Source organism: Embiotoca jacksoni, unplaced genomic scaffold, assembly GCF_022577435.1.
Source record: "Embiotoca jacksoni isolate LCO1_2020_lvr unplaced genomic scaffold, fEmbJac1.0.p SCAF_2, whole genome shotgun sequence".
NCBI lineage: Eukaryota > Metazoa > Chordata > Actinopteri > Embiotocidae > Embiotoca > Embiotoca jacksoni.
The window spans coordinates 18,592,367-18,607,366 of record NW_027185340.1 but is presented as its reverse complement, the minus strand read 5'-3'; the positions used below and the strand labels follow the sequence as shown (position 1 = coordinate 18,607,366).

Sequence of the window (15,000 nt, the reverse complement as noted above, 5' to 3'; positions counted from 1 at the left end):
TTTTGGCTGTGGACTGAATGATGGCACTCCTGTGTGAATCAAATGACTGACAGCGACGGCTGAGTGTCAACAATTACTGACCTACTAATGGACACAGAAACTGCAACCAGCTTAAGGCAATGAGTATCGGAGGAAGCTAATGTGTTGAGGCACGTTAAATTATCTCGGTGTCCTTTGTGTCTTCACTTGGTGGTTAGCATTTTAGGTGTTGAAACTGAGAAATTCTATTCTTCTATCAAAGATATATGCTTCTTTTGAATTTGATGGAAGCAACTCATTTCAGAAAGGTTGGGACAGGGTCAATAATGGTCTGGAAAGGTTATGTAAGGCAAAAAGAAACATCGTTTCATAAAAAGATTCCGAGTATCCAAAGACATTTCTGTACGCTAGGAAAAACAAATATTGGATAAGCGTGATCCTCAGGCCCTCAGGCTACATGGCATTAAAAACAGACAGGATTCTGTAGTGGAAACCACTGCATGGGCTCAGGAACACTTCCAAAAACCATTGTCTGTAAACACAGTTCGTCACTGCATTCAAAATGAGCATATATTTTTCATAGAAAAATTTAATTTCTCAGTCTCAACACTAGATATGTTGTCTTTTTGTTCTAGTTTCAATTAAATATGGGTTTACATGATTTGCAAATCATTGCATTCTGTTTACTTTACACAGCATCCCAACTTTTATGTAAACAGGGTTGTACATAAGGAAGGGTTGTACCATGAACTCACTCAGGATGTCATTCGCTATCCTCCATCTTTTGTAATGTGTCCATAACAAGCAGCAGCGTCATTAAGACGTATGTGTTGGTTTTGAACCATTGTGGAGGAAGGGTTCCTCAAACAGATGCACAGAAATGTGTTGCTGCGTATGAACATAGTGAGTTTTTACACCAGCAAGACTGTGTATATGGGATTAGGTGAGAATAAACTGCGCTGTCGTTGCATATATCATCATAATAAGGGGATATGTTAGCCAGAACAACACTTTTGGACAACAGTGGAGTGTTATGGCACACACAGGGAATCAGATCAGGCTTTTGATACGCACACATACTTAAAGGGTCAACCCGTTGTTGGTTTTGGTCTTTCTATGGGGCTTATTGCCTACGAGAAGCTCACGAGCTTTATCCTAACAATCTTGACATTACTAGTCTCATTTAATTGAAGGCTAAAGACAGTAAATCCATGTAACTACGCCCACAGTATTTTCATGTTATTACATGCAGAATTATTTATGACTTCTGTTCAAAGTAACACGAGAGGCATCAAACCGATGAGAAAACACTGTGAGGAGTCCCAGGTTCAGAGAGCTGGTATGTGTCTGTACACAGGGGTGACGTACTGCGTGTTAGTACGCCATACGTACACGTGTTGGTGCTCACGTGTTTGCGATTGTGCACGAGAGGGAAAGAAAAGAGGGGATGCAGAGAGAGGGAGGAAATTCTCCAGCCCCTGCCCTCTGATTGTGTTCGGCGTTGTAAGGGCGTCCAGCCCAGCCCTGTGGGAGTATACACTCATTCCAAGGGACCAGGGGGAAGGAAATCAGCCGGCCTCCACCTCTTTATAACCCTCCTCCCTTCAACGCTGCAGAGCATACTGCAGACCCAGAGTCAGATAGCAGCCAGAGCTCCACACTCCTCATCATCTCCTCATTCTGACGAATTCCCATCCCGGCTGTCCTCTCATTTTCTTAATGACTGATGTCAGCAGTTGTTGCACACACACACACACACACACACACACACACACACACACACACACACACACACACACACACACACACACACACACACACACACTCTATTATTCATCCTTTCCACAGATGTCTTTTCTCCAATATCTTCTTTCCCCTCATCTTCTTCCATCCCTCCTCATCACTGCTCCCTCCTCCTCTCCTCCACCAGGAACATTTCTGCTCTGTTTATTCTCCAAAGCTCCAACTTCCTAACAAGGTAAAACCTAACCAGAGCTCTGCCGGCTCTGCGCTTTCACACCCAATATGGAAGTCCTGCTTCTTCCCATGTGGCCCAGGACTGTTGTTTACTGGGGTCTCCCGTGCGTAGACGGGCCGCTGGACATCGTCCTGATGGACAGGCAGGTAGTTTTTATGCTGATCCTGCAAACAGAGAAGTGTGTTTGAATTTTATACCTTTTCACGTGACCACAGAAATACTATGTGTGCATGTGCTTTGTGTACGTTCTAGAGTTAAAGAAATCCGAAATGCTCAGGTGCAGAACAGAGACACTAATAACCAAGTGCACCAATTTGTGCATTTTCACCTCGGCTAAAAATCAATCAGTTCATTGTTTCAGACATTTATCAAGTAGAGATGACAAATAATTCTCTCATACAAGAATTTACTAAGTTTCAAAGTTCAGCCTTTGATTTGGAAACAGAAGCTGTTGGAACTTTCAGTTGTATCACATGATCTTCCTCAGCAGATGGGATTGTAGATATACGTATTTGTGTTCTTCTGAACACCATGGATTCTCATCTGCTGTGGGTTGACTTAAAAATTTAGATAGAAAGTCACTGTCTGCCCAAGGAAGATCATGTAATATGATCGAAAGCTCCAAACCAGCTGCTAAATGGAGCTTTTTTTTGTTCACTATTATTTCCAAATTAATTTCATGACTATTGGTGAAGTTTTGTGTTTTGATTAACAACTATAGAGATCTATGAAATGGACCTTGAGTGGATCCATCCATCCATCCATCCATCCATCCAAAAAGCAGGCATAAATGATCAGAATATGTATGTTCATTACAAAGTTAATCACGTTAAAACCCTAGTTGTAAGTTTACAAGCTCCTCTGTTGGTGGAGAAAATGGTTCCTGGGAGAATCAGCAGCTTAATGTGATGTGTTTCATTATTTTTGTCCACTCGTGGAGTCGATCTGCTACCCGCGACCAACTACGTGGGTCATGTTGTAGAGGAGTTCCCTCCAGTTTGACCCTGGGAACTAGCGACTTTTTAGGACCGTGTGTATTCCGGTAGAGCTTTACAGTGCCACCCACATTTGAAGGCCTCTAATTAAGAAGTCAAAAAGACTTTCAAATGTTACCCCCCAAGTGCAAATATAGTGCTGCGAGGGCTTAAATAGAAACTGAATGCACCATGATGTAATTACACATGAAGCCTCTAAAAAGGACTCTTCTCACTTTCTCTAGTTACAGTATCTTTGTCCGTCACTAAAATAGAAGTTAGTGCACATTTGTCATCTTCTGTATATGTAACAGTGAACTTTATTCAAGTGAAACATGGCTGCATGTGGGTTTACTAAAATACACGCCTTTTCAGAACAAATGAATGATGCTTGTGTTCCTGTGAAGAAAGGAAAAGTAAAAAAATGTCCTGGATAAGATTCAACACGGTCTAGCTGGTAGCTTGACCCTTAACCTTTGACCCTGAACTGAAGGTTAAAGACTTTTTGAGATATTTCAAGCAGACACAAAGTTTTAATGGAGCAACTTAAAAACAACTAAATAGTAAAAGTATAGGGCCACATTAATAAAAAGGAGGAGGTTTTTTTTTTGTATTCTGCATTTTGAAAATGAAGTTGAATTTTTTAATTTATTGATATATTTTTCTATTTTGACAGTAAGGCAAAATGTTGAGGAAAAAGTCAAAATGTCAAGAACAAAGTTGAAAGAATATTTCGTGAACAAAGTTGAAATGTTGAGAGTGGTCTCTCTTTGTGTTCAGCTCAACTTCTAAATGAACTCACCAGAAATTGTTCTCTTTTTTTTCCACCCTCCTTTTTCCTCCTATCTCCGTATGTTTATGATAGTGATTTGTAAAAGCCACCTGCAGAAAAAAGTGCAAAAGAATCACTAGAGTTTACACATTCTGGTCTTGTTAAGATGTGTCTTTGCATCAGCATAAACCAGCTCTGGTGAATTTGCATCAAAATATGCCTCTCCATTGTCTTTCTATGTAATTGCTCTGCCTTGAAAATGAGCTTTACCAGCATTTAGATTTTGTGGAACATTTTCTTAACCCACAGCTGAATCTGGATCGAGAGGATGGATTTTTTTTTTACCCACTGAAGTACATGTGTTTTTAGAACCAAAGGAATGTTTTAGGAATCCACTCTATATGAATAATCTACATGCATCAGAGAGACAGAAGAAGCACACTGTATATCCGAAGTGAGACAGACTGCAGGAAGTATAGGGTTCAGAAAAACACTGGACTGCTGAGATAACACAGTATAACACAGACACCATCGCCACTCTCTCACAATGTCGGGATTGGCCACCTCCCAAAATCATATCAATGACTTAACAAGTAATCACAATACATATTACAATTGCTTTGAAAAATGTGGCTGGAGACAGGAAGAATAATGCATTACATAAGGTGTGGAGGCTTCCAGTAAAAGCATACAGCCGTCTCTTTTATTTGGAAAGCTATACGCCTCGGCACTCTGAGCTGTGTTTTGGTTCGCCGGCCTTCGAGGGGATCTGACGATTTATGAGCCGCCGGTCCAGGTGCTCTCGCCTATTGACCCTTATTTGTAGACCCAGTGGGAGTCCACACAGAGGGCTCGAGGACTGAAGGGAAGCTGGGAAAGATTCCTGGAAATTTCAGAGTTAAACAATCTCTTTGATCTTGTTTGATTAGATTTTCTAGATTTATCTCTGCTTTAACCCTCAACATAAGATTGTCTTCTCTAAATAAACTTTAGCCACTAGCAGCATTCAATGAGTCTGGAGTGAAATGTCTTGATAAATACTGGATGAAATACCTTGAACTTGGACTAATACAGAAATTCAGATGCTCCGCTAGGTGAAGTGTAATTTGCCCATTCTGTCACTTGCCTTTTTAATTTAATATTTGTTACATTTGTGAGTATACAAGTTGTTTTTTTCTCTTTTCTTATTGACAATTTGCAACATTTGAGCACCTTAATTGTAAAATGATGGTCAGTTCTGTTCAAACTTTTCAAAATAAGTAGGGAAAATGTTATTTAATGCATTTCTTTTGTTTTCTATGCTGCATCGAACAGGTACCAAACTGTGACCCCCCAAACCAAGGCTAATGCCAAACAAAGAATGTTGTGTACACTTTTATGTAGCAACAACGTGGATTTGAAATTCCAGTCCGGTTTGTGACCAAATTACTGCTAAAATAATGGCGTTCCTGTAAATTGGCAAATGCTCAACCGAAGCTCGGTTGCTGACCACAGTAAACTTTATACCTGCGCAACATTAGCATGTTAGCATTGTCATGATGAACAGGATTGAATTCGCTCAGTTAAAGTCTCGTAAAATCTTGATTCAAGTGTAGAAAAAGGGAACTAGAGAAGAGAAAAAAAGAGAAGAGAAACTTCTTTTTTTTAATGGGGCCCCACATTAGATCAGGGTGTCTCAGAGGATCCATAAAATTGCATGTTACCATTTTATTTGTTCTAAAATGAGGGAAAAATCGACTCATTTCCTTATAGCATTCTGCAAAATGTGTAATATTTTCTAACTGCAGACCCCAAGAGACCGGACTTTGTGGTCTATTGTATGTGCATAAAAGAAAAAGGGGAAACATCTTGAATTATTAATTGCACTAAAACATGTTTAGTCTGGAGAAACAATGCATTTGCACTGAAGCTGAAATGGATGCAAAGGTTCCTTTGTTACGTGCTGTTGAGTTTTTTCTTTCTTTCTTGTCTCGATAAGCATCTCTCAAACATCTGTGCAACTGTAAAACTGTCGTCTGGTGCTGATTGAAAAATGTTTCTGCTGGTGTCGATTTTCATTCGGTAAAAAGACCACCACATGTTTATTTCAGTTTGCGGAGATACTTTACTTTCCACGTGTCTCTTAAACCGATGACACAAACTTCAGATCTCCGACAGCGTTTTGTCCTTCTGAGAAGTGAATTAAGCCTTCGAGAGGGATCTGGACTCCTGAAAGCACAAAGCTTATACGCTGAGCACCGTTTGCCTGGTAACAGCAGATGATGTTTGACTTTTACCACAAGAACAAACACTGGGGAATCGGAATGAACCGCTCAACTACTCAATGTCATGATTCATGCCGCACCACACAGTCTGAATTTCTCCTTAATGTTGGGGAGAGCTTTATGAACCGTGAACTTAACTCCCTTTTCTCTCTCTCTTCTTTTTTTTTTTTTTTTTCCTCCAGTGTGCCGAATAGCTTGCCACAAGAAATGCGAAGTCAAGGTAAGAATCAAAACAATTGTCACTTTATGGTTTTATGCATCAGATGTGTGCGAGTTTCCACATGAGAAGGGCCCCTTAGAAAACTGTGAACTTTCCCTTTAAATTGCACGCGAGCTTATCTGGAGGAAATATGATGTTTGAGGTGGAGTCTGCTAACCCTTTAGGATGTGTGCATTGTACGTGTGTGCATATACACGCAGATGTCGGGGTAGGTGGAGTTTATGCTCTGCAAAAAAATCTTAAGAATGTCCAAACAAGTACTCTTTGTACCAGAATATATTTACATTGGACGAACTCTTGCGTCTTGGAGATCGCCCCGAGTCTAAAAATAAAAAAGACCTCTGGAAGGGGCTTGATTCATCTTGTTGGGGACAGAAGAGCATGTGCAAGAAAAAGGGAGGGAAAAAACACGCTGAAGCTGAAGTTTGTGCCAGGGTCTTAGAAGGAGAAAGTTGTGTGTTTTTGTGCGTCAACATACAAATTCCATGTAGGGAAATTACAGCAGGATTTGCAGCATACAGCACATACACACACCTAGAGTATATATACACACACACCCTTCATCTGGTATCCATTATAGAAAAGGTTGCTAGTTGCCAGCTTCGCCCGCTCTGTGTTATACTCACAGGAAATGCCAGGGGTGCAGGGCAGACAGTCCACGTTAAAGACGAGGGGGGGGGGTGTGTGTGTGTGTGTGCTTTGGCCAGCTATGTGGGACAGGCCTCCACAGGGACGTTATCAAACAATAATGGATGAAATGATAAGCCCAAGCCCTGCCTCCTCACTCATTTGTCCTTTCCCTGCAAGGGAGTGCCAAAATAATAGGAATGAATGGATTCCCTGAAATGACCAAAACATGTTTTTCCATGAACCTGCTGTACTTTCGGTGCTTACTTTTAGTTTTATTTGCCAAAGTGTTGAAATTCAGAAGTGACATCTCTTTTCACAAACCGTGACCTCATAGCTACTTGTTTATCATTGTTTATGTCAAGATGATACAGACTCAATAGATTTGTTCTCAACTGCAAAATAAGAATTTTTTTTTATAAAAAATTAAAATGTTCTTGTGCTGAAGATTTTCTTCTAAAATCTATTAATTCTATTTTTTTCATAGTGTGCCTTTTCTTCACAGGGAAATTATAACATTTGACCTTGGTTTTATTAAGTCAGCACCGTTAGCAAACCTAATCATGACCAAACTTGCAGCTCCAGAGCTGAATGAGCTGGCTGACAAGTGAAATCACAGTTTTCTTATATATTTTCTCGTTATATCCAGAAATTTAGAACAATTACAGATTATTAATGATTTGTGCCTCCTGTGAACCTGGTGTGATTAAAAAAAAAAAAAAAAATTATCAACTTAAAAAAATCTGAGATGGATATTTTGCTACATTAGAAAACTAATTGAATTAGTACACTAAGATTAATTATGTGTGATTTGGGGCTAAATAACTAGAATTGAACTTAATTGGGCACGTCTATGTAAACTTCTGTCTAATTTATATATTCATGAGGTCCTCAATAAGAGTCATGTGAATAGATTTTCTTGAGGATAAATACATAGCTGAAACATGCAAAATCCACCCACTCATTGTTTTTCTGTTCCTCTACTGTAGAACAAAGTGTGATGGGTGAAAGTGTACGGTACATACTTGCTGATAACATTTGGATTTCAGGAAGCCAGTCTAAACATATCAGCTAAAAATTGTCATAGTTTTGGCAGGAAACAATTAGCTAACAAGCCTGAGATGAAAAACAAGGGAGTGACTGCGACAGGGTCAAGCTCGATCACAATCGGCACTCAAGTCGGGCCTGCAGGACCGCCGGGTACATTTTTATGACTTATTCATTTTATAAACCAGGATTCCGAGTACTCGATAATAAGCCGAAGCAGGAACAGTTCACACTACAGTTATAAATCTCTGTCTGGAGATAAGACTAATATGTGGTCCATATTTAACCTGATAACTGCAAACAAATGGTCACAGAATGTGTCCTCCACCCTCGTGCATGTTTGCTCACAACTGGATGTGATTTTTTTTTATTTTTTTTTATCTTGTCAGTAAAATTTCGCTTCTGGGCGATGACAGGAAGGAGCTAAAAACAGCAGATTGGCTCACCAGAGACGAGATGGATTTCAAAGTAAAATTATCCAGCTACATCACATGTTGCTCGGTTCTCTAGGGTTTATACCAAATGGGCACAAATGCCGTCAGCAGTGAGTCCCTGTTTTGATTCACCTTTACTGCATGTCATTCCCCTGCTTTCTTTCACACATATCCTGTCTGTCTACACTGCACTGCACATCTGAATGAAGGCAAAAAAAAAAAAAAAAAAAAAAATTATTATTAAAAAAAAATCTTAAAAATAAATAGAGAGGCAGGATGTCTGGGACTTTCCCACTGTCCTGCTGTGAAAGCATTAAGGAAAGGTAAAACCTCAGACTGCTTAAGAGCTCACGGGCTGCTCACGCTAATTTCGGTCTAAAGATATAGAAGCGGTAGAAGCTCCCACCCTGCACCTGCAATTCAATAACATGAGAATGTAATAGTGCTAAAGAAGAATTATGTATTTCTCCCAGTTACTTCAGTGGTCCTTAAAATCAACTATGTTTCTGTTTAATGCAGCAAAACAATATCTTTTTGTGCTAGAAAGCAAATTCCCCCTTGCTAAATTGTTTGCCTCTGTGGCTTCCAGACGCTGTCCACATTGATGTTGCCTAGCAACAGTGTTTTCACGACTTGAACGGCGAACATACGGTACACACGACGTCCAATCTTGTAACCACGACCTCACTAGTTGAAGTTGAGCGCAGCGTTAGAGCAGCGGGATGTGTATGTAGCACTAAATCAAACTACCGTGTCCACATTCGTAGTAATAAAAAAAGCTTGTTATCCAGTGTATGATTGTGTCCTAAATGGGTTCCGGTGTTCTTTGTGGATTTTGGTGTTTTTGATGGGATTTATTAAAAAAAAGAAAAATATAGAATATTACCTAAATTCCAAAAAGTTATATTTTGTAATTTCTTTTTTTTTAATTTATGCTGCATTCCTTGCCACACAAACTCTTTTGGAAATTTCACTGTGGACTCAACACCTGCCAGTCCACCTATATTCTGAACTACTGTTTCTGGGTAGCACTTAAAGTCAGGAATAAGCCGAGGTGCTGAGTAGAACCTATTTGATTTCACCGATCCTTCGTTGCCTGTCAAGTGTTATTTTGAGAAGGAAACCACCGTGTTCCACTGTTAATGAGGAAAGAGGTCTGAGAAGGCAAAGTGGAAGAACATCCACACTTTTTCACTCCACAACATTTTTCGTTCCACCGCTTTGAAATGATGAAGCACTTGTTTTTCTTTTTTCCAGCTACTGAAATTCTCCAAATGCATGTTTTGAAAAATGTGGAGACACTTCTTGTTTCTTTGCTCTGGCTCGCTTCCATTGCATGCTTTTGTTATTTCAGATTTGTTGTTTGTGACCCTTTTAGTTCCTTTCACTGAGCCCACCGTGTTTCTGGTTTGAGGCCCGTTGCTTGCTGCTTGCTGATGTCCTCATTTGGCTCGCCGTGTTTGCCAAGTGAAAAGCTGCAAAATACTCCTTTTGTTTTGCTCCATGTGGTGGCATTTTTTTTTTTACAAACACTTAGCTCCTTTTTCATGCTTATCAAGCTTGAAGCATGCTACTGAAACATTTTAGAAGACAAATCGATTCAAATAATAATCAAAGTAGTTGGTTGAGTTGCAGCTTGCCATCTCTTACATAAATGGCGGCTCCTTTCCAGGAGGTTTCTGGATGAAACTCCAAACCTCATTCTGGCACTGTGAGCATGTCAGTGGTTTCTGCTTCTTGACATTTTTAACATTTCTGAGCGATCACCTGGAGATATAAAGTCCTCGATGCGGCTAAGAATAAGACACTCCATCTATCTTGTATTATTTATCGTCTCTGAGTCGTGGACACATTCAAACACCTGTATCCACACATATGAGGTGCATGTTTTTTTTTTTTTTTTAAGAGAGCCTGTCAGATTTGTAGCTGGCCTTCTCCTCACCTGGTGAGGTAGAGTCTGGTATTACAGAGCACATCCTTCAACTGAAAACCCTGGACTGAAGCCCAACTGACAGGAAGCATGCATTCAAGTCCTTGAAGAAAAAGCCTAAATGCCCACCGGATCTGCAGGTGCTGTTGAAGTCAAGGTTTTATTTCAAAATGTAGTTGCAACAATGGTGACGGCGATTTTTTTTTTTTGCAAGCAGTTGTAGCAACACTAGCAAATACCAACTAGCATATTGTGTTCAATGCTGATTGGTTAAAGGCTGCTCCAATAGTTTTGCACTGAAATGAATCCACAGTCTACACCCATTACGATGCAGTGACGAAGCAATCCCCAGTGGAGCGTGACTGGACTCATATTCACGCAGTGAAATTGAGTCCGGTAATACCAGGCTGGCTTCACTGAGCCAGAGCACAAACAGACTACTGATGGAGCAAGCCCCATTAGTTGGCGACTAGTCAACAGAACTGACCCAAGAAGTTTTTCTAATTTTTTTTGGCCATCAAACTCTGTTCTGACTCATGTAGCCTTTTGCTTCAGCAGTACAGCAGCTGTCGGGATCATTTGGCATGATTAACCTTGACTTCTGTTCCACTGACTTCCTGTCGATGCCCCCATTTCACTACGGGGCGGATTTATCACACAGGCATTAATTGGACGCTGTGTCACTGCAACTGAGCACCAGTAAAGCTTTTTCCCAATCATAAAGACTTTTTAGTACTGTCGCTTTGGCACAAGAAAGACCGGGCTTTCGATTTTTTTTTTTTTTTTGCTTACAATGGCGGAATAAATACCTGCTGTCAGAGGTGGTTTTAACTTTCATTTGTGTCTAAATGTTCACGCAACTCCTCTCAGAATTCAACTTCTGTTTATTCCTCAGACTTGATGACATGCAGTAAAACTTTACAGCTAGTATCGTTCCACTTGTTTCAGGCAGTGTGATCATTCAGCGCATTTATAGCTGAAATACATCATTTTTGTTGGAAAAGAGGTATTACATAACCCCCAAGCGAGGTAAAGTTTCAAAGGTGTAGGCATGGTATTGAAACCCTGCGAAAACATTAACAGCTTCCTTCCTTTTCCATGCGGTGGCAGCCCTGCAGAGGGTGAGAAATGGGAGTTACAGCAGAGAGCGGAGGGGGGGGGGGGGTGAACCGCCGTTAAGGAAACATACAAGACGCTGTGTCAAAGTCATACGGCCGTGACAGACTGAAGGCGGGAGCTTGTTTGGGGAAACGCAAAATGGCTAGGGTGGGGTCGCAATCAAAATATTCCCTTGGGTCTTTGCCCGTGGTATCTGCTCGTACTTTCAAGAAAGCAGCTCGCAGTCTGATGAAATACAGAGCCAGCCATCCAGCAGCTCTGAGGCTAATTGAATTAGCAGTCACAGGACAGAACACATGCTCGCTGCTCTGCCTTCCTCCTAATGGCAACACACGTTAGGAAGAACACAACAACAACAACTCGAACACGGGATAAATCATATGGCATCTAATATGAGGGCTCCTTTGGAATGAGGAGGAATAGTTCCAGGAGTTTTGATTAGTTTCACATGATGAGGATGAGAACGCTTCACACACAGAGTCTAAATATTTGTGGGAAAAAAATCCAGTATTTGTAGAGACATTAAACTGTTGCTAACGTATCACTGGGGAAAAACACAAACATTTTAAAACTGCATCAAATAAGTACTTATTTTGGTCACATTGAGGCAGCAGAAAAACACAACACTGACAAAAAATAATTGAATAATACATGTATGTATTTCGCACTTTTCACAAAGTGCCAGAAGAATCAACATCCCCTCATAATGCTGCTGCAGCTGTCACGGTACCAAACAGGCTGCTACAGCTGTCATTTCTAGAAAACAGGTACTTAAATACAACAGCTATGGAGCTAAATTAGCATTTCCCCCCTAAGTTGATGAGAGTGGTAAAGAGTGAATCAAAACAGTAAAGCTGTGGCGCGTAAAACCAAAACAATGAGCTGAAAAATGCTAAAATGCAACAGTGGCGTCGAGCAACAACCCTTTGTGGGTTTGACGAGCTGGACATCACACACCGTCGTTTAATCCATCGTTAACAAGCTGCTGCTACTCAAACTCAAGTACGGTAGCCTGTGATAACAAGAGAAATCCAAACACAGATTCACTGATCTGTGAGCTTCGTGAAGACCAAAACCAGTCACCTGTCATCCCTCCTTGTTCTAGGCGTGGGCGCATGGCTTGCACAAGGAGCCGTGGCTTACGACCATGTGTTAGGAACTGCATGGTAGTGACATGTGCATAGATACAGCAGAGAAAACAAACAGGAACGCCCAGCTTTTAACATGATGGAGTAATCAAGAGCTGCTGGAAAGAATGTCAACAATGGGCCAAGTGTATGAAGCAGACAGTGAAGAACCAAGCGAGGGGAAGGACTTTGTTGAACATTACATGAGATTTCATTTCATTCCCCCTGATTACGGAGCGTGCACCGTCTTTTTCCGGTGTCGCTAAGCCTCTCTGACCGCTACAACAGCTGTGGCTTAAGCGTGTTGCCGAAAGACGCCTCCTCCTTAAATGCCGAAGTAGTTTGGAGATATTTTTTTGAATGTGTCCCCACCATTACATATCTCCAGCCTGTCCTCTGATTTAAGGTGACAGGTTTTCTGTTCCTCCAGTGTGTCTGAGCTCCTGCTGCCTAATTATGACCCTGTGGGAAGAAAACCCCCCATGTTAAATCTGGCCTGCACACTGCATGGGCGTTGGTGAAACGTTTCACTGGGCACTGGGGGACGGAGATCTGCTCGGCCCGGCCGCTGCTCGGGAAAGCCTGAGTCAGACTTTTGAAAATGGACCTCATCCAGGGTGCTCTCCGTGTTCCTCCCCGTCGTTCTCTCTCAGTCAATGTTCATCTTTTACTTTAACTGCTCTGTGTGCTTGTCACTTTTTCTCAGCTCTCCTTTTTCTTCCTCCACAGCCTCTCTTTCTTTTCCTCATTCACTGCAAAGCAAAATCTATAAAGGACTATTGATCTCTCCGTTAATTCTTCTTTGCCTTAATCAACGTTTCTGGAGGAGCCACCATGTTTTTCTAGTCTGAAAAGTCAAATTGAAGAACAGAGGCAGCCCAGTCATACGTGCATCTGTCCAGTCACAAGGGCTCGTGATCATGTCCAAGGGAAATAGAGAGTGAGCTAAGGCCATTTTTTTTTTGTCATATCCAGATTGTATCTGAAAAAAAAAAAAATAAATTAAATGCGACTTTTGCACATCGGATCCAAACCAGATTTGGAGGTGGTTTGACATCTGACTCCAGTCTGAGTTCTATAGATGTGTCTCAGTCCAGACGCTTTGGTAGATATAATATATGATACGATAATATACGATACGATACGATACGGTACGATGCGATTTGATACGATTTGATGTACTTTTTTTTTTTGTCCCCATAGGGGGCTCCTACGTTGGATAAGATTCTGCATTTTTGATGTAAAATAACATTATTCATGAAAAAAACATTCATTTGTGTGTCATAAATAGTGATATTTAAGTAAAAAGAAACTGAACTTCACATGAAAAATAGACAACACTTAAAACACATTGCACTAATAAGACTACATTTCATAGCTTAAACAACTAGCAATGTATACAAGCAGAGTCCGTCTGTGTATAATTTGGCATATTGCCAAAAAAAATCTCAGGTACTCCTCCCATTTTATGATCATATTGCACCATTAAGAACTTGCTGTAAAAGTAAAGAAGTTGCAGCACGGATGTCCGCAGTGTTGACGTGATTACAGACAGCAGTCACGGCATCATGAAGGTAATAAAGCCACAACACAGGAAATAGACCAGACTAAAAGAAACATATTAGCCACAAATACAGACGGCTAACTTTGCCACGCTTTACGTTTCCTAACAAACAGAGATGTATCTGCTGTTCTGCATAATTGCATCACAGTGTTGAATCACATAGGCCGATGTACAACAACATACAGACACATGAACACTATAAAGCGGGGAATTCCCACTTCCCACAGTTCAGCCCGGTCCCGACATTAAAGGTGTCTACCTCACGTAAACAAGCGTGTTGTTTTGTTTCCATAAAGTACATGTCGCCTCTTCGGCAGCCCTCCCTTTCCTTCCTGGCCCTTGTCATTAATAGCAAATTAAACAACGCTTGGGAAAACATCAGCCGACATCTGGAGAACACGACTCCGGCTGAAGGTGTTGCTGTTAAAGGTACCCTCCATGTAATTACTTCCGAGCAACATCAAAGGCGGTGGCCATTCTTTCCACGCTGAGGCATAATCCTTAATGCGCCGCAAATTTGTACCAAACATTCTTCTGTGGTGTCTCTTTGTCTGCTACTGGCTAATAGCCGGTGAGGTCGTGGCAGCAAATTAAAATGCCACGCTTACCGTAAGTCTGTGAGAACTGCTGTGACTTACGCTGCTCGACTATTATCAGGAGTTCAGCTGAGATTGAAGCCACTCATCCAATGGATAAAACTCTAATAACCTGCATGGAGTCACGTGTAGGAGCGAATCAACTGAATGTTGTCATCCGAAGCCGCACTTGTCCGTGACGCTGTGTGGTGTCTTTCAGCCTATTGTTTTGGTTTCACTGTATTCATTCAGCCTCACAGCTTGTTTCTACTAGCAGCACCTTCAAGCAATGTGGAACAAACACTCCAGTAATGCTTCTGCTACAGTGCCATGTATGTCGGTTGATAGGTTAAAGGATAGGTACAACATAAAAAATAAATTAAAAAAAAC

General features: G+C 41.0%; 1 protein-coding gene across 15 annotated transcripts in view; it reads left to right on the top strand.

Annotated features, from left to right (window-relative positions):
• The window catches only part of tns1b (tensin 1b), a 171,834-nt gene that overhangs the window by 60,276 nt on the left and 96,558 nt on the right, over nt 1-15,000 (top strand). For all 15 annotated transcript variants that reach the window (XM_069154858.1, XM_069154860.1, XM_069154859.1 and 12 more), the window contains exon 3: nt 6,150-6,187. In XM_069154858.1, the coding sequence (XP_069010959.1) occupies nt 6,150-6,187 (38 nt within the window). The remainder of the gene's footprint in view (nt 1-6,149; nt 6,188-15,000) is intronic.